The following is a 27,766-nucleotide window of genomic DNA, read 5'->3' on the forward strand; positions in this document are numbered from 1 at the left end:
TGTATGACAGTCTCTAGGTCCACCCACCTCACTGCAAATAACTCAATTTCGTTTCTTCTTATGGCTGAGTAATATTCCATTGTATATATGTGTCACATCTTCTTTATCCATTCATCTGTCGATGGACACTCAGGTTGCTTCCATGTCCTGGCTATTGTGCATTTTTCAAATCTTAAAGAATGTCATTCTATATTCACTCAAAAACCTATGTTAACACCCGACAAATTCTTCTCTTTCCTGCCTGATAACTTTAGTGAATATGCAAAATAAATATTCTTCTACTTTGTCAACATTTATGGCACCTTTGGTATCACAATATAATGTTAAACATATTTTTCTTATCAAACTGCTGATCTTGACAATTTAAACAATGCTGATTGTTTAAAGCCCTTTATGATTTCAGGACAGTCAGTGGCTCCAAATACAATCAATTACTCTGCAGACAGAGCAACACTTCCTTGGGCCTTGTAAGGCACTTGATTGAAGTGTAACATTTTCTCCCAGCTACCTTCAACTCCAGAGCACAAAGAATCACAACCCATGTGGGGCTAAAGATCTGTTAGGAAAAATGACTCAGGCCAGAGACTGCAAAAAGGAGGATTGCATGGCTTAGTTTTGCAAATATAAATTTTGTTTTAGAGTTGGAGGAGAACTCAAAGAGGAAACCAGCAAGTGCAGCTTTCAGCCTCCAGGAAGGAAGGACTACAAGAGCTAAACCTGGATGTGCTATTTCAGTTCAAGGAAAGGGGGAAAATTTAATTTTGCCAAGTTTCATTTCTTTTAAAATAAGTGTAATGCTATGGCTCAGCAGGCTATATGGAAATGTGTATAGAGTGTGCACTAAAATGCAAGGCTAATTTCCCTAGAAGAAAACTGGGAGAGAAAGAGAGAGAAAACAGACTCCACTCTCCTAAAAACTCTCCAGTCTGTCGAGGAGGCAACTACAGAGTACAGTAAAAAATGACGGCAATACTTTGACAAGAACGCCTACAGAGCCGCTCAGTAGAATGAGAGTTAACATTCTCCTGCCTGACAACTTTACAGCAAAGCCCAGAAGAGGAAGCCAGAAAATTCAGAAAAACCAAAGTTTAAGTCTGACTATATTTTTAAATTTCATTTTTGGCTTCTTTATACTTGAGCAGAACTCAGTCCCGCAAACGTCTTCTTCAACGGCGGCAGATGTCACCTTGGAATTCTCCCAGAGGCAAAGTGCTAGATTTGGGGCAGTTCTTCCTCGGTCACTAACCCGAGGTGGGCTGGGTTGTGCCTGAGCTGACTGAACTTCGGACCCGTAGAAACACCTGCATTGGCACCATCTCATAGGATGCTCCCCGGGCGAGTCAGGTATCATTGCCTTCGGGGCGAAAGCCGAAATCACAGCTAGGAGAGGGCTCTGCTCCTCATCACGCTGTTACTTGACTGCAGATTCCAAGGCTCAGCCTGACGCGCGCAAAGCGCCCGGGAAATGCCCTGGGGGCCGGAGAGGAGCCCGGAGCCAGTACTTTCTATTAAACTCGGTAAGTACTGCTCTCCCGCTGACGGGGACACTGCATCGCCAAGTGGAAGGGAGGGTTCCCTCTCCTCCACCTCGAACTCCTTCCAACCGCCACCTTTTCCTTCCCAACAGACCTGCCGCCCATTCAGGCGGGACATCTGGGTCGGTGGCCTGAGGGCCAGAGCTGGGAGTCAGGGGGTCTGGGCGGCTGGGACCCTGGTTCCCCTCAGCACCTGGAGCCGCCAGTGGCCGAAGGACACTCGCGCTTGACGGCCGATTGAATCACGGGTGAATCAGCCCCTGCAGGGTTTCGGAGTTTCCTACTGGGAGGAGGCGGGGCCGGGGTGTGGATTCGCCGGGAGCAGACCAGGGAGGCTGCTGGAGCCTGGCTGGGGGCGGGGAGTCGGGAGGAGGGGCGGGGGCGGTCGTAGGGCCTGCGGAGGCGCGGGCATGCGAGGGGCTCTTTAAAGCGCGCCGGGCACGGGCTCCCACAGACTCGGGGTTCCTCGCGCCCCTCCTGCTCCATCCCGCAGCCCCAGGCGCCTCCAGTCCAGCCTCCGCAGCCTCCCCGTCTCCCCAGCCTCCGGGGCGCAAGGAATCCTCCCGACCTCGCCGTCAGCTCGTGAACATGGCGACCCCCACCGGGCCCCGGGTACCCTGCTACGAGGCCGCCGTCGCTCGGGCGCTCCTATTCGGCTGGGTCCTGGTCCGGGTGGCCGGAGCCACAGGTGAGTAGCACCCTCCCCCCGCCCCCCGAGCCCTGGGGCCCGCCACCGGGAAGAGGGAGGACAGTCCTGGCTGGCAGCAGGCTCGCCCTGCCGCCCTGAGGTGCCACCCGCCCGGGACCCGCCGCCCCTTCTGCTAGAGATGCTTGCTCGTGGCGTCCAGCGTTGCCTAAGTGCGTTCGAGGCTCTCGCTTGAAGTTTAGGAAAAGAGCTTCCCAGGGAGCCGACACCTTGAAGATGGTGGGACGTGGCTCCTCACCTGCACGGGTCGGCGTGCAATGTTTGAATGTTATCCTTCATTATATATGCACTTTCCATAATAAAAAGCGGCTCTCGGTCTTATCTTGATCGTCTGTATTTTAGACTGCGTTAGAGGCAGTCATTGCAAAATGTCGCTTGCACTGGAGCAGGCACCACCACATTGTGCATGCCCTGTATGCCTGTTCCGTGTGCGGGCAGGGCAGAGGCTGATCTGCTGAGAACTGGCCAGGCAGACCTTAACACTAAGGCATCCTAACCGAATACATCCGACGGTGTTGGATGGTTGTCTGTGGAAGTTTCAGTATAGAGACATTTTAGATACAAATGAAAAAAGTCAAGGTTTGGGTTTTTTATTGGATGCAGTCCTAACTCTTCTTACACATGTGGGCTTTGTCCTTTAACGTAATTTATGGAAAACCCTTCCTAGCCGGCTTTCCCTGCTAAGTTGAACCTGGCGTCCTGCCCTTCCCGAGTTGGGCGGTGGACACCCTGGGCCACTGATGGCTCCTGGACTGTGCTTCCAGGTCATTATCACAGGGCTTCCCCCATGAATAATTGCAAACAAGGGTTTCAAGATCCTTGTGTGTTTCCTCAGATTACCCGGTCAACCTTGCCATGAGGAAATTCTGGGTTTAGGAAAAAATTGCAGATTTTTTCTTATGATAATTCAGTTAAAGCTTTTGTGGTTGGAAAAATATTAATGTGAGGTTTATGATGGTGTTGGGGAGTGGGAAGATGTTTTATACCATCAACATGAAATCGTGTGCTGAGAAGTTCATGTAAACATTAATAGCTGTTTCTCTGTTGTTTAAAGGCACTACAGATGTAGTAGTAGCATATAATTTAACTTGGAAGTCAACTAATTTCAAGACCATTTTGGAGTGGGAACCCAAACCCATCAATCATGTCTACACTGTTCAGATAAGGTAAGCTAGGTACCAAAAAAGAAAAATAAGATTTTTGCTGTTTCCTGTGCTGAATATAAATGTCTTTAAAGCTGATTGATGGATGAGATTATTTAACAGATAACAAAGAAGAGGGCATTCATCGTAATTTGCTGGCCAGAGCCATACTCTATCAAGCCTGCAACATTTCCAGACCTTAAACTGATAGAACATTTTAATTGTTTTTGGAGATGATGGGGAAATTTGTAAGTGGAGTATAAGCTATGGATAGGAGAACCTTCTTGAGCAAGCCACGGTGGCAATGATCGCTGATAATTCATCTCATCTAAGTACACAGCTCTTTTTCCGTGCTGTCTAGACTGCTAGCGGGATTTAACATGTTAGAGAAGAGGTGGGGAGGAGTTTGGATGTATACATTGCCTTTAAACAGTGTTTGATTCATTAATCTTTGGACTCATGATTCAAAATTCGGTTGCATACATGATCTTGGAGGGGGTCAAATTCATGACTCACTGAGCGGGAACGGAATACTCCTCTGTCTGCACCCTGAGCTGTCAGGGCTGCTCTGCTCATCCGTCCCCATCCCTGATTGGCAGCTGTCCCCAAGAGCCCCTAATTCAGCATATTCAGTCTCAATGTCCTCTTTTTGATGGTTGTCACCATATTCTTAGCAAGTTTTTGGTTTCTGAAATGTTCTAGGAAGCTTGGTAGAGCTCTTATTAAGTAGAGGAGAGCAGCTGTGGAAATTAACACTGCTTGTAAGAGGCACAAAAGTATCGCTGGCTAAAATTAAAGGTGCTTTGCCATTTTGTTTAGCTTGTGCCAAGCCTTTTGTAGCATTTGGAATGCAGCTGCTAAGTATGGAGTGGGGCTTTTAGGTGGTTTTTTTGTTTTTTTGTTTTTTTTCCAAAATCAACTTCATGACAACCATTGCCAAGGCAACACGGAAGAGAATTTGTGTGTGCATGCATGCTTGTATAGATACATAGAAAGATTTAAAGGAATTTCATAACTCGAGGTAATAATTACTATTATGGTCAAACTTGTCAAATCAGATTCTACTGGTTGAGAGTTAGTAATTCCACTGATACAGAGCTGAAGTTTACCTTAGTAGATGCTTTCCTTCTGGGTAGTGAAAATAAGATTTTAGGAGGAATGCTTACCTTCGAAATATATTAAGTTTGGTGAACACGAGGAAACATATTTCTGAGTTACCAGCTTTTGAAACATAAGCCTTTGTCAACTCAAAGTTCTTGGACTTTGCAAGGCTGTTGTTACTTAAGTGGACGCAGTCCCCTTGTGCAAACATCCTAGTGCAGAGCTGCCTCTTGGGGGCGCCCGCGGACCCGGGCTGGGGGTGGTTCCCGCCGCACCGGCCGTCTCCACACCTGTGCTGGAGGACTTGTGAGCAGTCCCTCGCCCCTGCCGGAGACCCGCACTCTTCGGCGACCAGCCCACGGGTAAACGGGATTCCTGGGTGAAGGGACCGTAGCAATCATTTTATAGAAGAGGAAACTGGCCCTGGGAAGGTGAGGGACTTATTCATGACTGCGCTGATGGGGCTCGCCCAGCAGGGTCAGGTACCAGGGTCTACCCAGCGACGCGCACCACCACCCCTCAGTGGGTCTCCCCCGGGTGTGATGTGGGGCTCCAAAGCCGGGAGGAGGAAAGAAAGTCATTCCCACTGGCCTCCGCAGTGCGCCTTCCTCCCTCCCGGTTTCCTTCCCTAGAGAAAGTGTCTTGACCTGCTGCTCCTCCTGACCCACCCACCTCACCACCAGCCAGTCCTCAAACACAGGGTGCCGCTGCTGTGTCTGAAGCCCCTCCTTGGAGCGCCAACTGCCTTTTTACCCTTTGGAAAGTGTTCACCGGTGGTTGCAAAGTGTTACTGGCTCAAGCCTTAGCACCGACCATCCCTTGTAGTATTGATTCCATGAAACGTGCTGAATTCTAAAACAGAACTCCCCAAGCTTGTAGAAAACAACTTGCTTCTTAATTGGTGAGTCTGGATTCTGTTGGGATTTTTTAGAAGTTCAGGCGGAACTTTTATTATTTCCAAATCAGGAGATTTTGCAATACCCAGAGGAACCTTGGAGGCGTTTATATTGTTCATGCTGATTATAGCATTCAGAGGAAATGAACTGCAGAATTGCCCCTTCCTAACCTGTTCACAGCACTTCATGGCTTTATTACTTTTGATGATTTAGTTGCTTGTGCTAAATTTTGTCAGAGGACTGTGGTTGCTATTGTGAGCTGGAAGGAACCAAATGCTATATATCTCTCAGACAGAGTGTAGCCTCAGCACCCAGCAGTGTTGCTCCTGTTATCTGAACCATTTGTTTGCCATAGCAGTGGAGAAGAACCATCAGGTTCTCATTCACTTTTTAAAATAGAAATGATGTAATTTAAAAAAATGCATTCTGGTCATTCTGGAATTAAGACTGCATCTCTACTTTTATCACAGAAAATTAGAGAAATCTAAGAGTATGTAAACTGATATTTCTGTATCAATCTTTATTTGTGAATTTAAGGACCAAGAGTGTGTTTACTCACACCCTCTTAGCCCGATTACTTAGTTCAGACTTTTAAAAAAATACTTATTTATGGTTCTCATGCCTGGATTTAGACAACTGAATCCATATGGCAGCTTGTTTTCCCCTGGTTCAACCTGGAAATGTAAACCATCTAATATCCAGCAAGGCCTGGCCATGTGCAAGCCCTAAAGCCCCACTGCGTGATGGGGGAGCGCAAGCGTGGAGCCCTGGTACCACCCTCACCTTAAATGCTTTAATGAGATGTCAGTGCTGGGGGATGGGGAAGGGAAAGATTAATTCTGAGCAAGGAGATCTGGAGATTCCTGCAGAAGGTGGGATTGGAACGTGGCCTTGAATGAAGGGTAGGGAACGCTAGTGGTTGATGATGGGGAAGGTCAGGGTAGCTGTCAACTTATGTGGGACAGATGTGTGTGGATCCAACTGCAGTGACATTTGTCTAGGAATTGTCTTGGTTCTGTAGAATAATTTCATTTTTAGAAGCTCTTTATATCACTTCAGGATACTTTCATTTTTGGCAGTACTTTAAATCATTTCCTCTTCAATGACATCTTACAAAAGAAAGCTCTGTCTTTCGTCAGATCTGTCTCTTAGTCTCAGACTTTGACAGATAACCACCTGTGTTGTTGCTCTATAGTTTTTGACAGCACATCTTGTGAAAGTGAGGGAGGCATGTCATATAATGAGAGGAACAGACCCAGCTCTCACCGCATAAGCTGTGAGACCTTGTACAAGTTACCTAGCAGCTCTGTGCTTCAGGGTCCTCATATGTAAGGAAGATCCAATACCTTCTTGGAAGGATTATACCAAACAAAGTAACATGGCTGAGGGTCCAGTACAGTGCCTGGCTTATAGTAGATTCAATAACTGTTAAATAACCACACCAAGAATGGTCACAATAGAATGTAATAGGATAGAATATATTACATAGAATATAGAATGTGGTAAACAGAACATAACAAGTGGACTGTAATAAATAATTGGGTCTTGATGGAAAATTGCCCTTTATCCCTCATAGTCATGACAAATCATCTACATTTTAAGGAAGATATTTAACAAAACGGTTCAGAGCACAGACCCAGTAGTCAAATTGCTGTCTGGCTCAAAATCCAGCTGTGTGACTTGGAGCTGGTCACCCAGTCTCCCTTTGCCTCCATTGCCTTATCGGTAAGAACAGAGACAATTACAGAGCCACCCGCAGGTTGCTGTGAGGATTCAAACTCATCTAAAGTGCTCAGCATACCAAACGCCTCCTTGGGATTGCTTGTGGGAAGCTGCTGTTGTAACAAGGCACCCCAGCCAGAAAACAGTTTGTCTTGTTGGATGCAAATCATAATGTTCCATTTCTCTTCCTTCAGCTCTAGATTAGGAAATTGGAAAAACAAATGCTTCTACACAACAGACACAGAGTGTGACGTCACCGACGAGATCGTGAAAAACGTGAAAGAGACATACTTGGCCCGGGTCTTTTCCTACCCATTGGATGCCATCGGTTCTACTGGGGAGCCTCCGTTTACCAACTCCCTGGAGTTCACACCTTACCTAGAGAGTAAGTAGCTCGGTTTGTAGTAACCGTTCATTCTTGTTTTCAAAAACTTCTGAATATTCTTGTGAGCTTGTGACCCTTAGGAGCCATGACATAAAAAAATATCCATAAACACATCTTCTTTCTCAGAAACTGGTAAGTGCCACAGGCCTCTTCGCTCATTCCGGATGTGGCAGGAGGTTGACGGAACGTGAACTTTGGAGTTGATAACAATGTCATCAAGTAGGTTTCTCCACCAGTCTGTCCCCAGACCCTACCAGTAACTGGCTGGATGAGGGGCAGGGAGTAGGAAATTCACCAAGCCTGGGGTTCCAGTATTATTTCCCCATATATATTTAGGAGATTCTATATACCTCCCTTCTGAATTTTCAGAAGTCCCAGTTGAGGGTTTTTCACAGGTGGTCATGAGTCCATGGGGAGAGTTCCGTCTCCCTCCAATCTCATCATTGGGCTTGCTGACCTTTTTAATCACTTGACCATGATCTGAGTCCTGTGATGTGCTGGCACTTGCCGGGCCAGCTCCCATCCTGCTTCCTTCTTGCTGGTCTTGAAAACGCAGAGTGCTCTTCTCCTCAGCCTTTGGCCCAGGAAACTGACTTGAGCATCTACTAAGGGAGAGCAGAGGATTCCTGCCAAGTAGGAGACGTACATTTTTTGTCACGGCTATGGTTCTGAACTAGGTATTTTAAATAAACACATGTAGCGCATTGAGAAGAGCGAAATCAGCTGCTCTAGCAAGAAGACTTGGAATGAAAGTGTTGTGTTATTGGTGCTTTTATATTTACCCTTCTGACACCCAGAGGGGAGTTTCTCAAAAGCAGGGATGGAGAGAAGGGGCCAGAGGGACAGGCAGCCGCCTTTCCCCTTAGCACCTACTCTGAGGGTGGAAATAGGGCCAGCCTCACCCCAGGTGAATCTGGCTGCCTGCCCTGAGCCCCCGTGTGCCAGAGCCCGTCTTCAAACTCCCCTAGTGCTTCTACCTGTGTGCCTCTCCCAGCACTTAGCTAGAGTAGCGACCCTACCCACAGCCGCCTGCAGTAACTGCAGGGTCATTGACATTTATTCTCCCTCCACTGGCAGCATCCTCATGATTCCTTTTTATAGTTCTTGAGTTTTTGTCAGCCACTGCAAATCCTTTTTCGGTGCAAGAGGGAAAATAGTTTATGTTTTTGCATGTGCTCACACACACACATACTTGCATATAGTTCCTGTTAAGTTATCGGGATTTGTTTTACTGTCCTTCAACCAAAGCACATGAGATAATTGAGCCATCAAAGAGACCTGGTGGTTAAAACTGTTTCCTTGAGGTACCAAGGACAGACATTTCTTGGGCTTTCCCACAGCCTCTAATTTATTGTATCTAAGATATGGAATCTTATGCAGCTGTTTGGTTAACCACATGTGGCTGCTAAGCACTTGAGATATGGCTAATGCCCTAAGTGTAAAATACACGCTGGATTTTGAGAAAGATCTCCTAAAGTTTTTATACTGATTAAATGTTAAAATGATAATATTCTAGCCATATGGGGTTAAAAGAAATATATTATTAAAATTAACTTCACCTGTTCCTTTTTACATTTTCTAATGTGACTCCAAGGAAACTTAAGGTGACATCTGTGGCTCCCACTACATTTCCACTGGACAGCACTGCTGTAGAACGTCTCGGGGCCCAGCTCTGGGGCTAGGGAGTTGGTTCTATGAGCTGTTTCATGAGGGATGACCAAGTTGTTATTAACCGTGATTAATGGGATTCTACTTTGTCTAGAATTCTTTGATTCCAACAAAGCTCATTTTCTGTGTTTTAGCAAACCTTGGACAGCCCACAATTCGGAGTTTTGAACAAGTTGGGACAGAACTGAATGTGACTGTACAAGATGCACGTACCTTAGTCAGAGTGAGCGGCACATTCCTAAGCCTCCGCGATGTTTTTGGCAAGGACTTGAATTATATACTTTATTATTGGAGAGCTTCAAGTACAGGAAAGGTGAGCGTTCTTTTGTTTTTATGACTCGTTTTAAATTGCAGATCCTTGATTTTACAGCCTACTTCTTTTCCAACTCAAATATCAGAGCGGGTGGTTGAGAGGACAGGGTGGCGGAGTGGGAGGGGCCGCTGTCCTGGTTTTACCTGTGAATTCCAGCTGCCTTGGTCAGGGCCTCCTCGGATACTCAGGTTCCTCAGCCAAGGGGCTGGACCGGTCATCTCCAAGGTTCCCACCAGCTCCCGCATTTCTTCCTCTACGGAGGATCCCAGAGACAAGATTTGTTTTCCATTCAACAATTAATACTTCATTCCTATTTTCCTTTACTGCAGATATCTTTTTTAAAAATTAATTAATTAATTAATTTTTGGCTGTGTTGGGTCTTCGTTTCTGTGCGTGGGCTTTCTCTAGTTGCGGCGAGGGAGGGGCCACTCTTCATCGCGGTGCGCCGGCCTCTCACTATTGCGGCCTCTCTTGTTGCGGAGCACAGGCTCCAGACGCGCAGGCTCAGTAGTTGTGGCTCACGGGCCTAGTTGCTCCGCAGCATGTGGGATCTTCCCAGACCAGGGCTCGAACCCACGTCCCCTGCATTGGCAGGCAGATTCTCAACCACTGCGCCACCAGGGAAGCCCCAGATATCTTCTAAAGGGGCTAAAAACTGGGTTGGATGTGCCCAAACTGGATACCTTTATCCTTGGGAAAAAAACATCCTTAGCAGTTATCAGGGGAACTTGATGAGCCAACTCACTTCCAATCCTTTATGTCAGATGTGTCCATGTAGGCTTTAACTACCACAGTGACTTAGTAAAGGGGGCAGAATTCACTCTGAGCCCAGATGAATAAAGGACTCTATCTTTTAACAGAAAAAGGCCACGACGAACACTAATGAGTTTCTGATTGATGTGGATGAAGGAGAAAACTACTGTTTCAATGTTCAAGCAGTGATTGCATCACGAAGAGCCAACCAGAAGAGTCCAGAAAGTCCCATCGAGTGTACTAGCCAAGAGAAAGTTCTGTCCACGGGTGAGTGGCTCTACCCCTGATCCATCTGGGAGGGAGGGAGGGGTGCCTTCCAGGACGAGGATGTACTTTCTTCAGGGGAAAACTGCCTTGGTTTTTTGTGGTTTTGGGGGTACTCATAATTTTAGGCATTTAGAGATGTTTCTATGTTGTTCCCTTGTATTAGCAAGTGTTTTTCTGAGCACGTACCATGCGCTAAGCTCTCTGCTGAGCCCTGGGCCCATGGTACATGTTTAGGATTTAGCATCAAATGCAGATTTCTCTGAGCATTTCTTCTACTTAAATTCTGACTTGGGGAGCTTGGGGGCAGCTTCCGGGCCAGGTGCAGTAGCACCTGATGCACATTTATGAGCACCTACTGTGGGCTGTTGCCACAAAGGTTTTAACCCACGAAGGGAAGGGATTGAGTCTATCAGGTATACCACATGCATGTGTGTGTCCCTGGCCGGCACGTGTGTGTGTGTACATTATGTGCCACACCAGGGCCCTGACACCAAGTGAGGAGTAGATCTTATCTGGAGATGCCATGGAGGCTCAGACACGTGCATGAGGGTGAGAGCCCAGGAATCTCCCACCAGGCTTGAGCGGGTAGTGCTCTGAGTACTTTTGGGAACAAAAAGTCAAAGGATAGCAATAATGACCTAGTGCCTTGTTAAGATGTAATTTAAGCCTTTTAAAAACACTTTTAAAATTCCCTCCCATTTATTGACACTGACAGAAGGAAAGGGCTCTCTTTCCCTCTGGTTCTGCACCGTCTGGGCCCTCATACCCACAGCCCTCAGGTCCATCCTCCTAAAGCCAGCCTGAGTTCCGCTGCTCTCTGACTTCATGCACACCTAGATCGCTGCTTCCCCTGCCTCTTCTCTATCTGCTGAATTGGGTCCTTTGAGAATCATTTCAAATGCCACCTCCACCAGGAAGCCTTCTTATTGCCCCAACCAGTTATCATCTCTTCTTTACTTGAATCTTGGTAGTGCTCTGTATCTCTCTTTGCACTGAGAGTTCAGCTTCTATAATCGTTGCCACCAAAGTCAGCATCATTTTCAGTCACTTGTTTCTAACAGCCGTTCTTGCTTTCGTCTTCATGCATCTTTCTAGACTGTGAGCATTATCCAGTTTATTAAATCGTTTTCACCACTGTCAATTGCCCGCAAACACCTAGGGTTTGACAGATTCTTTCCTAATCGAAATGTGTTGTGGTGGAAAGAGTACAGAAAAGAAATTTCAAGTTACGCAAAAGCAGGATGGTGTAATTTGGGGTTATGCCTTCAGTTCTGCCCACTGATAAATGGGATTCAAGCTCTCTCTCTGAGTTGACTTGGTACCTTTTATTTTTCAGAAATGCCCTTCATCGTTGTAGCAGTGATGCTTGTTGTCATCATCTTCATCATCGTCCTGTCTGTGTCTCTGTATAAGTGCAGGAAGGCGAGAGCAGGGCGAAGTGGGAAGGAGAGCTTGCCCCTCAATGTTGCATGAAAGATCCTGCTCTTGGATCTGCCAGCTCTGCAGAACTCGTGTTGCACTGTGACCAAGAACATTTAAGGCAGTAGAATACATGGAAACACAAATGAGTGTTTGGAGCTTAGAGAGAGACCCTTGGGCTCAAAGAAAGCTCTTATCTGACCTATTCTCACGATTAGCATTCTGGTTTCAACATCAGCATTAGACACTTTGGGACGTAATGAGCGGTACAACCAATTCCAAGTTTTTTCAATTTCTATTTATTTTAATGCTACAGCACCTTTTGCACATATCATGCTCTAGACTGTATATTTTCTACACTCAAGTTGAAGCCAGATCATCTAAGGAAAAACAAATGAACAAATGCCCTAAAAAGTCCTGGGTGGATTTTTGGAGAACTTTTGAGAGGCCGACTTCAAACCATGTGGGAGAGTAAAATGGAAACTGGGTGGACTTTCTAACGTATGTCTGTCCTTTTGTAATATGGTGTTTAGGGTTTTTTTTTTTTTGAGTACTTTTGGAGGTTCGAAACAATTAGCAAACATTTATATGAATGTGTTAAAAGCAGAAGACTTGTATTTGGGGCACATTCATAACATGCATTACAGTTTAGCACTTTAACTGACTTAAATGCCGTTGATGAAACACTTGACAGATAGCTGTATTTTTATAAGACTACTATACCAACAAATTACATAGAGTTTAAGATTTAAGGTACTTCACACTTTATGATCAACATTGTACATATTTATATAATTTGAAAAAAGGTTTTATATATGGGGATTTTCTATTTATAGAGGTAATATTCTGTTTGTATATATTGAGATTATTTATTTAATATACTTTTATATAAATAAAGGTAACTGGGAATTGTGACTATTATATCTTATTTATCTTATTTAGTTATTATTTATGGTTTGGCCTTTATATTAGTTGGCTCTGCTGCAGTAACAAATGACCCTGGAATTCTCAGTGCCTTATGACAATGGTATCTTTACATTACACTTACAGTTTGGTGGCTGTGGACTGACTACAGCTCTTCTTAATGTCTTCTCATTCTAGGACCAAAACCAAAGGTGAAGCCCCTATTTGGATCAGGGCAGAGGGAAAAGCAAAAAACTAGTAGAACGGGCAGCCATGTCTTCAAGGTTTAAGCCTCCTCCTAAAACTTCCACTCCAGAGTGGCTCAGTGTCACTTCTGGTCACATGCCACTGGCCTAAGCAAGACATATGACCAAGCCTGATAACACTCTGCCTGCCGGGAGGCACCATGAGTCACACAGCAATGGGCAGGGATGTATGGTTTCCAGGGAAGGGAGGATCTTATACCATCTACTGCAGGCTTAGCGGGAGCGAGATCTTCCCATGGGCATCAGTTTGAGTTGCAGATGAGGGTTGGAGAGGAGAACAGAAGAAAAATTCTTCAGATTATTGAAAGAAAATTTGATAAAAGGACAGTGTAAGATAAGGAGAGAGAGAAGTGGAGTTTCTAGAGTTATTAGAAGCAAACTAGGTTGAGAGCTCTTTGTGGGCAGGATGGGGTCACCGTCTGCTGCTCCTTGAAGGTGACCGTGCCAGTGGGCTCTTAAGACATGGCTGAGTCGAACTACTTCACTTCGTCTAGAATGTAGAAATAGTTCTCCATTCAAATGCAAATAAAATCTAGCAGAACAGTCTTGATCTCACAACTGCACTGAAAGAGGATTCTAAGTAGAGATGAAAATGAGGTTCCTGGCACCTGGTTGAGCCCAGCTGTGTTTGCCTCCTGTTGTGGAAGGCTGGGCCAGTACGGCCTGAGAAAGGCTTCCAGAGGCCACCCCCGCTTGGACATGGTCCCGCCAAGGAGACACTTAGCAAGCACTGAAAGCCAAGACTCAGCTCACTGTCCAGCTGTTCATGAATTAAGTGCATTTTGTTCGTTTGCTCCAAAGAGCTCAAAGCATTGTCAATAAAAATCTAAACATGAAATGTTAGGTATAACACCATATTCTTAGAAAGAATGGGGCCAAACAACCTTTCAGGTCCTCAGAAAGATGGCAGCCTGAAAAAAATATATATATATATTTTGGAGAAATTAAGGGAAACAGACCAGTGGTTGGTTTATTGGCTGGTTCTGATGGGTTGTTTGCCAGTCTGTGTCAATGCTGGAGTGGCATTCAAGCCCGAGAAAGAGGGCGTGCATTTGCAGCAGAGTCAACAAAAGAGAGGTTGGCATGGGAGCATGTCCCAAAAGAAGTATGCTTTGGCTGTTATCTTGAATTCCTGCTCACATGGGGCTATCCAGGACAAAGAGCTTAGTGCATGGGGGTAGAACAAGCTCCCAGAGAGGGTATCTGACTGGGTGGTTCCATCAGGCTGCTCTATTCTCGGCTAGGAATAAGTACAGCGTTATGCAATTCCACGGCCTCATAATCTAAGGAAATTGAATGGCCCCACTAAAGAAAGTACTGGCAGAGTGAAAGCAGGTCTGGGTAGTAATGAGGTGTCTGGCTGTTCACAGGGAAGGAATTCATTACAGATCCAAACAAGGCTGCACTGCAATGATCGGGAATCGGGAAGCTTCAATATTGCACATTTTAACCACGACTCAGGTTTCCACCCCTGCCCTTATCGCTGAGACTAGAGCTGCTGCTCAAATCAACATCGTAATTAGCACTGGAGCAGAAAGCCATGCTCTAAATTGTTGGCTGGTATCCAGAAACTACTGCCCTCCAGTGGGCCAAATTATACTTCACTATTTATCCTGGTCTTTAAAAGTATCCCATAAAGCTAATTGTTAGTAAACTAAACGTTCATGCTTTGAAGACAGATTTTTACCATCTTAAATTATTAACCAAGTTCGACTTACATATAAGAGACTAATACCTGTGAAATCCAAAGACATTTTACCTTAGTTACAGCTGAGAGCCAATAACCTAAGGACTTGTCTCAAATAAACAAAGGAACAATTCTATCAAATAGTAAATAAACTCATTACCAAATGCAGTTTTGACCTGTTCTAAGACACGTGTATTTAGCATGTGTTATTTTTCTTCGGTGGTTGCCTGAGAAGCTTTGTGATGGTTACAAGGTGACTTTCATTCATACCACACACTTATAGTGGACTCTAGTTCTTCTTTCCCACAGCCCTGCTTTTCAACTGCAGACAGAGGTGATTCTGGCTTTGCCATTCAGCACATTCCTTCCTCAGGACTGCAGAAACTGGTTTAGGGGTAATCACATGCCCTAACTTGGTCTAGGAAGGGTGAATCTCAGCGCTCTTTGTGGGAATGTTGGGATGCTCTCTTTCTTGATGAACATAATGAAGAAACATGTAGCCCCAATGTTAGCTTAATCTGATGGTTCTCAAAGTGTGGTCCTGCATCTCAGGTGATGGAATAAGAATTAGCATCACCTGAGAGCTTGTTAGAAATTCAAATTCACAACCCTGACCTCAGACTTACTGAATTAGAAATCTGCATTTTAACAAGAAGCCCTTCAAGTGATTCTAATGCCCAGTAAAGTTTCAGAACCACTGGCTTAATCTATAATCTACTGCAATGAGAGACGACAAGTAGCTCTAGACACAAATGGGGCATTCTTAGCCCTGGGAGAGGTCAGAAAGCAGCTTGCTGTGAAGCCAAAATCAAATTAAGAATACATAAAGCATAGACAAGATCCTCTGTCTTTAGCTGCACTGGAAGGTCTGTCATATATGGGTCTGTTAGGATTTTTTGTTGCAACGTACCGAAACTCTTTCAAGAGAACTTCAGCAAAATTGGGGAGCCTGTTTTCTCTTTTGTCAAGTGAGCTAATTGGTTGAAAGCTCTTCAATCTCTTTTAGCCTAAATTCCATGATTATGTATTCACTAGATAGAGCATGAATAATTAGCAGCTGAAAGACAACACTTTCTCTGGGAGAAATGAAAATACTTCAAAACAATCCAGGAATTTTTTAACAGAAATTGCAATTCATCTTGAATATACAAAATTTAATAAACATTTAAAACAGGGTTCTAAAAAAGCTTTAAGAAAAAAGGTTTTGACATAATCTTAGTCCAGCCTGATTTTCAAAAATCACTGGAAAACTATGCTCCATCTGCAAAGAAACTTGTCTTCTCTAAGCATGTATCAGGCCAGAGAATAAGAAACATACAGAGGGGCAGGAAAATGCTTTTCCTTTGCATAACAGCATTTAGGATGGAAGTGTCCTTTAATGACTAAGATTGTGCTGCCATCTTCAGTTCCTGAGGAGCATCGCAACTTAACCAGAATTCACGAACTGGATTGCAAAAGCAAAGGAATAGTAAATAAAACCCAAAACACCTGTAAATGATTAAGAATGAAGGAACATGGTGGGAGGGGTGGCCAGAATCACTGAACCAGAGAACCTTCTCCAAGTTGCTGCAACTCTACCTGTGATGGTCTCTTTAGTCCACAGCTAGAGCTCCACCCCAGATCCTGCTACTTAAAGTGTGGTCTCGGGACAGCGTTTGAGCATCACTTGAGAGGTAGTTAGAGATGGAAATTCTCGGACCCCACCCCCGACCTACTGAACCAGAATCTGCATTTTCCAGGTGATTTATATGCACATTGAAGTATGAGAAGCTCTGTGCTTTCCCCAATCATTTAGCCCACTCTTCTGATTTCACAAAGGCCGGGTAGGGGAAGTGAGGTGGAGAAAGGGAAGAGACACCTCACCAATGGATAGAACTGCACAGCCTTGACAAGAAGTTGCCATTTATTAAACTTAAATTTTAGCACGTTATTAATCCATGCCAAAAGTAAAAGCAGAGCCATGATCACACTGTAAATACTACACATTTCACTAAGACAATACTTTGAGGACCTCTGCTTTCATCCACAGTTTTCTAAAGGCCAAAAGCTCTCCTGCCTCAATCTCACTGATTCATGTGCCCTGCTTCTACCTACCCATCCTTCAAGACTGGATAATAATTCCTGGATCTCACCCAGGAGCTTTCCTCTTCCATATTCCCAGTGCACTCTTCCTACCTCCTTACTGCATTCTCACAATTCTTTCTTACCACCCTTAGTATTGTACAGATCTTTACCTGTTATGGCCCCTTTCTAGATGGTAATTTTTCTGGCAAGAACCATGCTTATGCATTTGAATTCATTCATTTATTCTAATATTAAGCACCTACTATGTGCCAGGCATTTTGGATTTGATAAAATACCACAGGTATAATCTCAGCTCTTGCGGAGCTCATGTATTTGCAGGGTAAAACGTCAAACAAGTAATGATAATAGAACGTAATCATTATGATAGGGGAAGTATAGGGTGCTGTGGAAACTCACGTGGGGCCATCTAACTTGGAAGGGCTACCTAAAACCTCAGCTGAAGGACACAGTTAACCAGGCAGATGGAGGAAAGGGAGAGGAGAAAGTGTGAGAAGTGTTCCAGGAAGACGGAAGGCTTGATCACAAAACAATGTCTTGGACATAGGATGATGCCAAAAATAAATATGTGTTTGAAAAAGCTTGGAGTTTTGTATTGCCTTAAGCATCCCAAATTCAAAGCCATTTGGCAAAATATCTTTGGCTAAATAGTTTGGCCGATTAATTTATGTTTAAAATTTAAATTTCTAACGGATATGTGTATAACTAACTCGCTTTGCTGTATAGCAGAAACTAACACAACATTGTAAAGCAGGCTAGGATCATTAGCTAAAAGCCCGCCTGTGACAAACTCAAATCCTCACACATCGACTGCTTTAAATATTGTCCCAAACCATAATTTTAGCTGATTAGAGCCTACCTACTTTACATACCCCATGAAATTGTATTGAACATCTGCTGACCATAGATAAGACAATCCTATAGCTGTAAGACCCCAAACCACTGCTTGTCCTTCAGAGCAACTGCTGCTGAGGGACATCACCTAGACACATGAGCCCCTCTCTGATTTCCCTGTTGCCCCTGGGAGTCCCCTTGTCCTGTTCCACTTATAGGTGGTGGTCTCACGCCACCATCTCTGGAACTAATTTTTTCTTAAGTTCTGTCAGTTCTCACGTGTTGAAGGACTTCCTCTCTCATGCAATCCTGTCCAACTGCCATCCAAATAAAGTTTATGTGTTTAAAGTTTATCTTGTCTCCTCCTTGATCAACACCCAAGCCCCTGACTTACCACAAGAAGTTACGAAGTTCACAGGTTCAAGGGATGGGATTATAAACCTCACTTCTCTTTGGAGGATGTTCATACCACACTGTAAAGAGCATGTGGGATGGGAGCATCCTTGGAAAATACAATCTGTCACAAAGATCAATTTACAAAAATTAACAAGTAGAAAATAAAATATACTATACTAGAATCAACAAACATCAAATGCCTAGCAATGAAGATGTGCAAGACCTCTACACAGAAAACAACAAAATATTACTGACAGAAATTCAAGAAGTCTTACATAAATAGAGGGATCTATCATGTTGGGTGAATTCTGCAGTTGCTGGGTACACATGTTAATTACGTCAAGTTGGGTAATTGTGTTCAATATTTATGTGGGGTTTTTTTTTCCCCCACTACTGGTGGATCAACCTTTTATCATCCTGAAATGACCTTTTTAATTTCTAGAAATGCTCATTATCTTAAACGTCTACTTTGGATTCTGACACAAGATGATAGAGTAGAAGGACTTGAGCACACCTACTCTCATGAAAACACCGAAATCACAACCATCTGCTGAACAACCATCAACAAAAAAGACTGGAACCTACCAGAAAAAGATATTCTATGTCCAAAGACAAAGAAGAAGCCACAGCAAGACAGTAGGAGGGCGTATGTGTGATATAATCAAATCCCATACCTGCTGGGTGGGTGACCCACAAACTGGAAAATAATTGTATCACAGAGGTTCTCCCACAGGAGTGAGAGTTCTGAGCCCCATGTCCGGCTCCCCAGCCTGGGGATCTGGCATCAGGAGGAGGAGCCCCCAGAGCTTTTGGCTTTGAAGGCCAGCGGGGCTTGATGGCAGGAACTCCACAGGACTGGGGAAAACAAAAACTCCACTTGTGGAGGGTGCACACAAGGTCTCATGTGCACTGGGACCCAGGGAAAAAGCAGTGACTTCATAGGAGCCTGGGCCAGACCTACTGGCTGCTCTTGGAGAGTCTCTTGGGAGGCGGGGGGTGGCTGTGGCCCACTGTGGGGACAAGGACACTGGTGGCAGAGGTACTGGGGATTACTCATTGGCATAAGGTCTCCTGGAGGCTGCCATTCTGACACCAAGACCTGGTCCCACCCAACAGCCTGTAGGCTCCAGTGTTGTGACACCTCAAGCCAAACAACCAACAGGGTGGCAACACAGCCCCACCCATCAGCAGACAGGCTGCCTAAAGTCTTCCTGAGCCCACAGCCACCTCTAAACACAACCCTTGACGTAGCCCTGCCCACCAGAGGGTCAAGACCCAGCTCCACCCACCATTGGGCAGGCAACAGTCCTCCCACTAGGAAGCCTGCACAAGTCTCTAGACCAGCCTCACCCACCAGGGGGAAGACACCAGAAGCAAGAGGACCTACAACCCTGCAGCCTGTGGAACGGAGATCACAAACACGGAAAGTTACGCAAAATGAGATGGCAGAGGAATATGCTGAAGGAATCAGATAAAACCCCAGAAGAATAACTAAGTGAAGTGGAGACAGGCAATCTACTCAAAAAAAGAATTCAGAGTAATGATAGTAAAGATGACACAAGATCTCAGAAAAAGAATGGAGGTACAGACCAGGAAGATACAAGAAATCTTTAACAAAGAGCTAGATGTTATAAAGAACAGAGTTGAACAAATACAATAACTGAAATGAAAAATACACTAAAAGGGATCAATAGCAGAATGAGGCAGAAGAACATATAAGTGACCTGGAAGACAGGATGGTGGAATTCACTGTCATGGAACAGAATAAAGAAAAAAGAATTGAGGACAGTTTAAGAGACTTCTGGGACATTAAACACACCGACATTCACATTATAGGGGTCCCAGAAGGAGAAGAGAGAGAGAAAGGGCCTGAGAAAATATCTGAAAGGGCCTGAGATAATAGCTGAAAACTTCCTTAACATGGGCAAAGAAACAGTCACCCAAGTCCAGGAAGTGCAGAGTCCCATACAGGATAAACCCAAGGAGAAACATGCTGAGACACACAGTAATCAAACTGATAAAAATTAAAGGCACAGAGAAAATATTAAAAGCAACAAGGGAAAAGCAACAAATAACATACAAGGGAATCCCCATAGGGCTGTCAGCTGATTTTTCAACAGAAACTCTGCAGGTCAGAAGGAAGTGGCACAACATAAACTGATGAAAGAGAAAAACCTACAATCAAGAATACTCTACCCAGCAAGACTCTCATTCAGATTCAACAGAGAAATCAAAAGCTTTACAGACAAGCAAAAGATAAGTCAGCACCACCAAACCAGCTTTACAACAAATGCTAAAAGAACTTCTCTAAGTGGAAAAGAAAAGGCCACAGCTAGAAACAAGAAAATTACAAATAGGAAAGCTCACCAGTAAAGGCAAACATATAGTAAAGATAGGAATCATCCACACACAAATATATCAAAACCAGCAATCGTGAGGAGAGTACAAATGTAGGATACTGGAAATGCATTTGAAATTAAGAGACCAGCAACTTAAAACAATCTTGTGTGTGTGTGTGTGTGTGTGTGTGTGTGTGTGTATATGGACTGCTATATCAACACCTCATGGTAACTGCAAACCAAAATTCTACAATACATATACACACAAAAAAGAAAAAGCAAAAAAATAAAAATAAAAACAACGCAAACACAACACTAAAAATGGTCATCAAATCACAAGAGAACAAAAGAGGAAGAGAAGAAAAAAGACCTACAAAACCAAATTCAAAACAATTAACAACATGACAATAAGAACATACATATCAATAATTACCTTAAATGTAAATGGATTAAATACTCCAACCAAAAGACAGACTGGCTGAATGGATACAAAAACAAGACCCATATATATGTTATCTACAAGGACCCACTTCAGATCAAGGGACACATACAGACTGAAAGTGAGGGGATGGAAAAAGGTATTCCATGCAATTGGAAATCAAAAGAAAGCTGGAGTAGCAACACTCGTATCAGACAAAATAGACTTTAAAATAAGGACTGTTACAAGAGACAAAGAAGGACACTACATAATGATCAAGGGATCAATCCAAGAAGATATAACAACTGTAAATATGTATGCACCCAACAAAGGAGCACGTTAATATATAAGGCAAATGTTAACAGCCATAAAAGGAGAAATCAACAGAAACACAATAGTAGTGGGGGATTTTAACAACCCACTTACTTCAATGGACAGACCGTCCAGACAGAAAATCAATAAGGGAACACAGACCTTAAATGACACATCAGACCAGATGGACTTAATTGATATTTACAGAGCATTCCACCCGAAAGCAGCAGAATACACTTTCTTCTCAAGTGCACATGGAACATTCTCCAAAATAGATCACATGCTGGGCCACAAAGCAAGCCTTGGTAAATTTAAGAAAACTGAAATCATATCAAGCATCTTTTCCAACCACAACACTATGAGATTAGAAATCAACTTCGAGTTCTCATGCAGGAAGATCCCACACGCCATGGAGCAACCAAGCCCGTGCACCACAACTACTGAAGCCCTTGTGCCTAGAGCCCATGCTCCACAACAAAGAGAAGCCACCGCAATGAGAAGCACACACACCGCAACGAAGAGTAGCCCCCACTGGCCACAACTAGAGAAAGCCCATGCGCAGCAACAAAGACTCAACGCAGCCAAAAATAAAATATAATAAATTAAAAAAAAAAAGAGAAATCAACTACAAGTAAAAAACTGTAAAGAACACAAACGTGGAGGCCAAACCATATGCTACCAAATAACCAATGGATCACTGAAGAAATCAGAGGAAATCAAAAAAATACCTAGAGACAAATGAAAATATGATGATCCAAAACCTATGGGACGCAGCAAAAGCAGTTCTAAGAGGGAAGTATTCAATATATAGCAATACAAGCGTATCTCAGGAAACAAGAAAAATCTCAAACAACCTAGCCTTACACCTGCAACAACTAGAGAAAGAAGAACAAACAAAACCCAAAGTTAGTAGAAGGAAAGAAACCATAAAGATCAGAGCAGAAATAAATGAATTAGAGATGAAGAAAACAACAGAAAAGATAAATGAAACTAAAAGCTGGTTCTTTGAAAAGACAAACAAAATTGATAAACATTTAGCCAGACACATCAAGAAAAAAAGGGAGAGGGTTCAAACCACTAAAATTAGAAATGAAAAAGGAGAAGTTACAACTGACACCACAGAAATACAAAGGATCATAAGAGACTAGTACAAGCAACTATATGCCAATAAAATGGATAACCTAGAAGAAATGGACAAATTCTTAGAAAGGTACATTCTTCCAAGACTGAACCATAAAGAAACAGAAAATATGAACAGGCCAATCACAAGTACTGAAATTGAAACTGTGATTTAAAAACTCCCAACAAAAAAGTCCAGGACCAGACAGTTTCACAGGCAAACACTATCTAACATTTAAAGAAAGTTAACACCTACCCTTCTGAAACTCTTCCAAAAAATTGCAGAGGAAGGAACACTCCCAAACTCATTCCACGAGGCCCCCATCACCCTGAAAACAAAACCAGATAAAGATATGCCTAAAAAAGAAAATTACAACCAATATCATTAATGAGCATAGACACAAAAATTCTCAACAAAATACTAGCAAACTGAATCCAACAATACATTAAAAGGTTCATACATCATGATCAAGTGGGATTTATCCCAGGGATACAAGGACTTTTCATTATCTGCAAATCAATCAGTGTGATACAGCACATCAACACACTGAAGAACAAAAACCAAAGGATCATCTCAATACATGCAGAAAAAGCTTTGACAAAATTCAACACCCACTTATGATACAAACTCCCCAGAAAGTGGGCAAAGAGGGAACCTACCTCAACATAAGAAAAGCCACCTATGACAAACCCACAGCTAACATCATACTCAATGGTAAAAAGCTGAAAGCATTGCCTCCAAGATCAGGAACAGGACACGTTTATTCAACATAGTTTTGGAAGTCCTAGCCATGACAATCAGAGAAGAAAAATAAATAAAAGGAATACAAACTGAAAAAGAAGTAAAACTGTCACTGTTTGTAGATGACATAATACTATACATAGAGAATCCTAAAGATGCTACCAGAAAACTACTAGAGCTCATCAATGAATGATGGTAAAGTTGCGCAGGATACAAAACGAATACACAGAAATCTGTTGCACTTCTATATATTAACAATGAAAGATCAGAAACAGAAATGAAGGAAACACTCCCATTTACCATCGCATTAAAAAGAATAAAATACCTAAAAATAAACCTACCTCAGGATGCAAAGGACCTGTACTCTGAAGGGAGTACACAAAGGGTATCCAATTACATATGAAGTTCACAAACAGGCAACCTAATTTATAAGTCAGGATAAAGTGGCTTTTATGGGCTAACGATTAGAAGAAGACATGAAGGAGGCCCGGAGGCGTGACAACGTCCTATTTCTTGATCTGGGGGGTGGTAATGCACATGAACACTTTCTAAAAATCCAATGAGCGTAAGATTTGTGGGCCTTTCTGCTTATGTATTATATCGCAATAAATATATTGGCTGTGGCTGGAATACGGGCAGCAGGGGACGCCTAGAACTGAAAAAGTAAGAAGTAGCTATATAATACACTGCTTAAAAATAAAACCACCAGGGCTTCCCCGGTGGCGCAGTGGCTGAGAGTCCGCCTGCCAATGCTGGGGACACGGGTTCGTGCCCTGGTCCGGGAAGATCCCACATGCCGCGGAGCGGCTAGGCCCGTGAGCCATGGCTGCTGAGCCTGTGCTCAGCAACGGGAGAGGCCACAACAGTGAGAGGCCCACGTACCGCAAAAAAAAATAAATAATAAATAAAACCACCACAAAACAGTTACAGGTTACAAATGGTCGCCCCGGGCTTCCCTGGTGGCGCAGTGGTTGGGGGTCCGCCTGCCGATGCAGGGGGCACGGGTTCGTGCCCGGGTCTGGGAGGGTCCCGCGTGCCGCGGAGCGGCTGGGCCTGTGGGCCGTGGCCGCTGGGCCTGCGCGTCCAGAGCCTGTGCTCTGCAACGGGAGAGGCCACAATAGTGAGGGGCCTGCGTGCCGCAAAAAAAAAAAAATGGTTGCCCCACTGAACAGCAGAAACGACCTCAGCATTGTAAAGCGATTATACTCCAATTTAAAACAAAAAAAGAGAGACAGAGAGAGAGAGATTGCCCTTAGGGTGTGGGGAGGGACTGTTATTTATGAATTTCTGGTACTAGATTTTTTTAAGTGGTATGCATACATTTATAGGTCAGAGCATTTCAACTCTTCACAAAAGGAAAATTACTGATGGAGGTAAAAATGTAAACAGCTTCCTACAACTAACAATGCTAAAGTCCCATCTGATAGGAGAAAACTCACTCTGCTTTTAGGCAAACTATGGTTTTAAACACCAAATTTAAAAAATTATATAAGGAAATGATAAATGCTATAATATCACCACAGTTTTAAGCCAAATGCTAATCATTAAGGGGTGGAGGGGGAAGAGGTGAAGGGTGGTAGGATTTGTCATCCCAAAATATGCCACTTTGGCATAAGGACTAGTTTGAGCTACAGGCACTTAAACAGCAGGTGCAGGAAGGGCACTCTGACTCTCCCCTTTTTCTTCCTAAAAACAGGCGATAAAACCCCCATATGGAATATGTCCTCACTACACCCGAAGGAGAATAACACTGTTATCAAGGACAGGATGTTGAGGCTGAGAGAATTCTATACAAAACTTATTAAAATAATTCTTACCTTCTTTTAGCCTCTCCACATAGTTATTTTCCACAATTGCTTGTTTGTTCAGCTTTGTAGCCTCAGGTTTTGCCACTTCTTTGGGGCTTTATTTCCTTACGAGGGCTCCCGTGTCACATAAAACTTATATTAAATAAATGTGTATGTTTTTGTCCTGTTAATCTGTCTTACGTCAATTTAATTCTTAGGCCCAGTCAAAAAACCCAAAGAGGGTAGAACTTTTGCCTCCCTTATAGAGGCAAACCCCAGATACATTTATTCTATTAGTGCATAGCATACAACCCTAGGTGTCTGCATCCCTATTTTCTCATAGAAAAAGTAGAAGCTTGGTATGATACACTTGATATGCAGTGTGTTGCTCATGGATGAAAGTCCTTATCTTCAGTTTATTCTTCAGATTAAACTGCCATTTCCTAGTTCAGTCTATGAACGATACTAACAGGAATTATATGGGAAAAGATGTTCCATGGTCAATCACGTTCTGGAAACACTGGATTCCTTTACTGCAAGCCTTCCTAGAACCAACAAGTTAATGTATACTGTGATTCTCCAGGAAAGGGATCTTTCTTTATACCTCATATGGTGAGGCACTTTAACATTTGTTAAATTAAAAATGGAAGAAAAAATAAAGAAAACAAAAACAAAAAAATTTTCTTGATTGCAAGAATTCATTACAGGGTTTCCCTGGTGGCACAGTGGTTGAGAGTCCGCCTGCCGATGCATGGGATGCGGGTTCGTGCCCCGGTCTGGGAAGATCCCACATGCCGCGGAGAGGCTAGGCCCGTGAGCCATGGCCGCTGAGCCTGCGCATCCGGAGCCTGTGCTCCGCAACGGGAGAGGCCACAACAGTGAGGGGCCCGCATACAGCAAAAAAAAAAAAAAAAAAGAATTCATTACAGAGAAATAAGGAGGCAGCTAGGAAAATACTTCTATTAGTAGGCTTAGGATAACCTAGAAATCTGAAAATCTGAAACTTCCCCTATGCCATAAAATGTTTCCCAGGACTGATACTATCTTTTAAGGTTTCCTATTTGGTAGCATTTGTGAAGTACACTGAAGGTTTTTTCCTGGCTTTTCTAAAGAAGAAATTCATTCCATTAAAACCACATTTGACAAAAATTTTTTAAAATTAGATACTGGATGCTAAAAGGGCTTTCTGAATGTTTATTTTTGTATTTTTCAAGTCAAGACTGTATAACTCTGTATGAACTACCTAGGATTTATATACCAGAATAAAAAGAACAAGCAAAGGTTGTATAGGATATCTGATTCTTTTTTAATCTGAACAGAAAATAAGTAAGTATACAAGTTTGCTAAAGAGGAGCGGTAAAAATTGAATGTTATGTATTATGGAATCAGTACATCAAGTTTTAACTTTGGTAGTCAGTGATTCTTATAGTTAATTCTGCAAAAAAAAACACCCAAACCAGTTATGCAGAGACAAGAATATAAAAAGCCCCTTTCTGAATCCCAGTTTGATAAAACTGATTTCATATCTAGCTTATTGATAATACTCAATTTCAGTTCTCCCTGTGCAAATAATACACATAGTCATTAATGGTGGTCTGGTGAGATGAAATTGATTTCTCTTAGGATATAGTTCAACATAATGACCCAAATACAAAAAAGTTATTAAAGAGTCACAGAGATAAACCAGTGCCTTAGGAAACATAATTCATTCATGTGCATAATTTTATAACATATTTTTTAAACATAAAATCACAGTCAAAGACAGTGATAACATTGCATACTCAGTGCTTTACTTCATGTAGTACATTCCTATGGCTCATCTGGAGTTTAACGCCATGTAACCACCACACTTCTAATGAATGGGCTCCTAACATATACAAATCCATCCAATTCTTTAAAAATTCTAAAAATCTTATAAGACCTTGAGCTTGACATGTAAGGACTTTGTGTTTTCATATCCCATCACTGAGAAGATTAGGTGTGAAACACAGTAACCATCCCCTGTAAGCAAGACTGCACATAAAGAGGGAAGACATATGGGAACATATGTATAACTGATTCACTTGGTTATAAAGCAGAAACTAACACACCATTGTAAAGCAATTATACACCAATAAAGATGTTAAAAAAAAAAAAAAAGACTGCACATATACTTTTGTTGCATCACCACAAATAACCCTCAAAACAACTCAATAATGAAGATTGCGAGTGGCACATTTATTATTTAGCCAAAGAAAATCCAAATGGCTTTCCTGGATTCAAATGTACCCCAAGACATAAGGAATGAGTATAACTGTGGCAGCTAAAGACATCTGCCACAGGGTAATAAAGGCTATTATGCCAAGATGTACATTTTGATAATACACTATGATTTGTTTGTTTCCCACTATCATGGGGCACAAGAAAATGAAACTCAAGACTATCTTGTTAGAACAGGACAAGTGATGACCCTAGTTTTAAATAGGGTTCTTCATTGAAGGAAAAGATAGAGCCATAAAAGTCAAAGTAGCTGACTTCAAATGGTTTACATCCCAGGATGAATCAGGTTACACTGATTTAAGCCCAATTTAATTTAGGCAGGTTTTTAACCACAAGAATAAGGACATTCTTAGTACATATTAATAATTAAACCAACATATACACAATTAGCAATATCCTATATAATATTAAATGTTTCAACAACTTATTCGTGATTATTTTATATCTAGTTAATTTGTTGTTTTGTTTAAAAAAACAAGCTCAACTTTATTTTACAATGTACTTTGTATTTCTAATTGTATTGTGTAATTATTTCATTGAAGCTGGTTCAACACAGTTCTCTGGATTCTAAGAGCCAAACTCAACTGTATCTTCTGTTATCTGTTTGAATTCATAATTGCCTCTGCCATCCATATGCAGGTAGTACTATGGGAAAGAAGGGGGAAAAAAATCAGTAACTGAGAATCTCCTTTTTGTCAGGAATTTATGTAGAGAT

The 27,766-nt window shown here is 42.9% G+C and overlaps 2 protein-coding genes across 2 annotated transcripts in view; one reads left to right on the plus strand and one right to left on the minus strand.

The window, feature by feature from the left end:
- The first annotated feature begins 1,938 nt into the window (after window positions 1-1,938).
- F3 (coagulation factor III, tissue factor) lies at window positions 1,939-26,931 on the plus strand. Its single transcript, XM_022553361.2, has 6 exons — window positions 1,939-2,223; window positions 3,296-3,407; window positions 7,297-7,487; window positions 9,290-9,468; window positions 10,329-10,488; window positions 11,825-26,931. Exons 1-6 carry the CDS (start codon window positions 2,124-2,126, stop codon window positions 11,959-11,961), a joined length of 879 nt encoding a protein of 292 aa, XP_022409069.2. The 5' UTR covers window positions 1,939-2,123; the 3' UTR covers window positions 11,962-26,931.
- The window catches only part of ABCD3 (ATP binding cassette subfamily D member 3), a 96,766-nt gene continuing 81,435 nt past the window's right edge, over window positions 12,436-27,766 (minus strand). The window contains exon 23 of the mRNA XM_022553304.3: window positions 12,436-27,696. Within this exon, the coding sequence (XP_022409012.1) occupies window positions 27,619-27,696 (78 nt within the window). The 3' untranslated portion in view covers window positions 12,436-27,618. The remainder of the gene's footprint in view (window positions 27,697-27,766) is intronic.

The sequence above is a fragment of the Delphinapterus leucas genome, chromosome 1 (genome assembly GCF_059928025.1).
Source record: "Delphinapterus leucas isolate spDelLeu-1000000601 "Yukka" chromosome 1, BTC_Dleu_Yukka2, whole genome shotgun sequence".
In the NCBI taxonomy this organism is placed as follows: Eukaryota; Metazoa; Chordata; class Mammalia; order Artiodactyla; family Monodontidae; genus Delphinapterus; species Delphinapterus leucas.

Bases quoted from the DNA above. Each gene is read 5' to 3' on its own strand.
- F3 (XM_022553361.2), top strand. From the start codon at position 2,124: ATGGCGACCCCCACCGGGCCCCGGGTACCCTGCTACGAGGCCGCCGTC. The intron at 2,224-3,295 runs GTGAGTAGCACC...TGTTGTTTAAAG, and splicing joins CCGGGTGGCCGGAGCCACAG to GCACTACAGATGTAGTAGTA. The intron at 9,469-10,328 runs GTGAGCGTTCTT...ATCTTTTAACAG, and splicing joins GAGCTTCAAGTACAGGAAAG to AAAAAGGCCACGACGAACAC.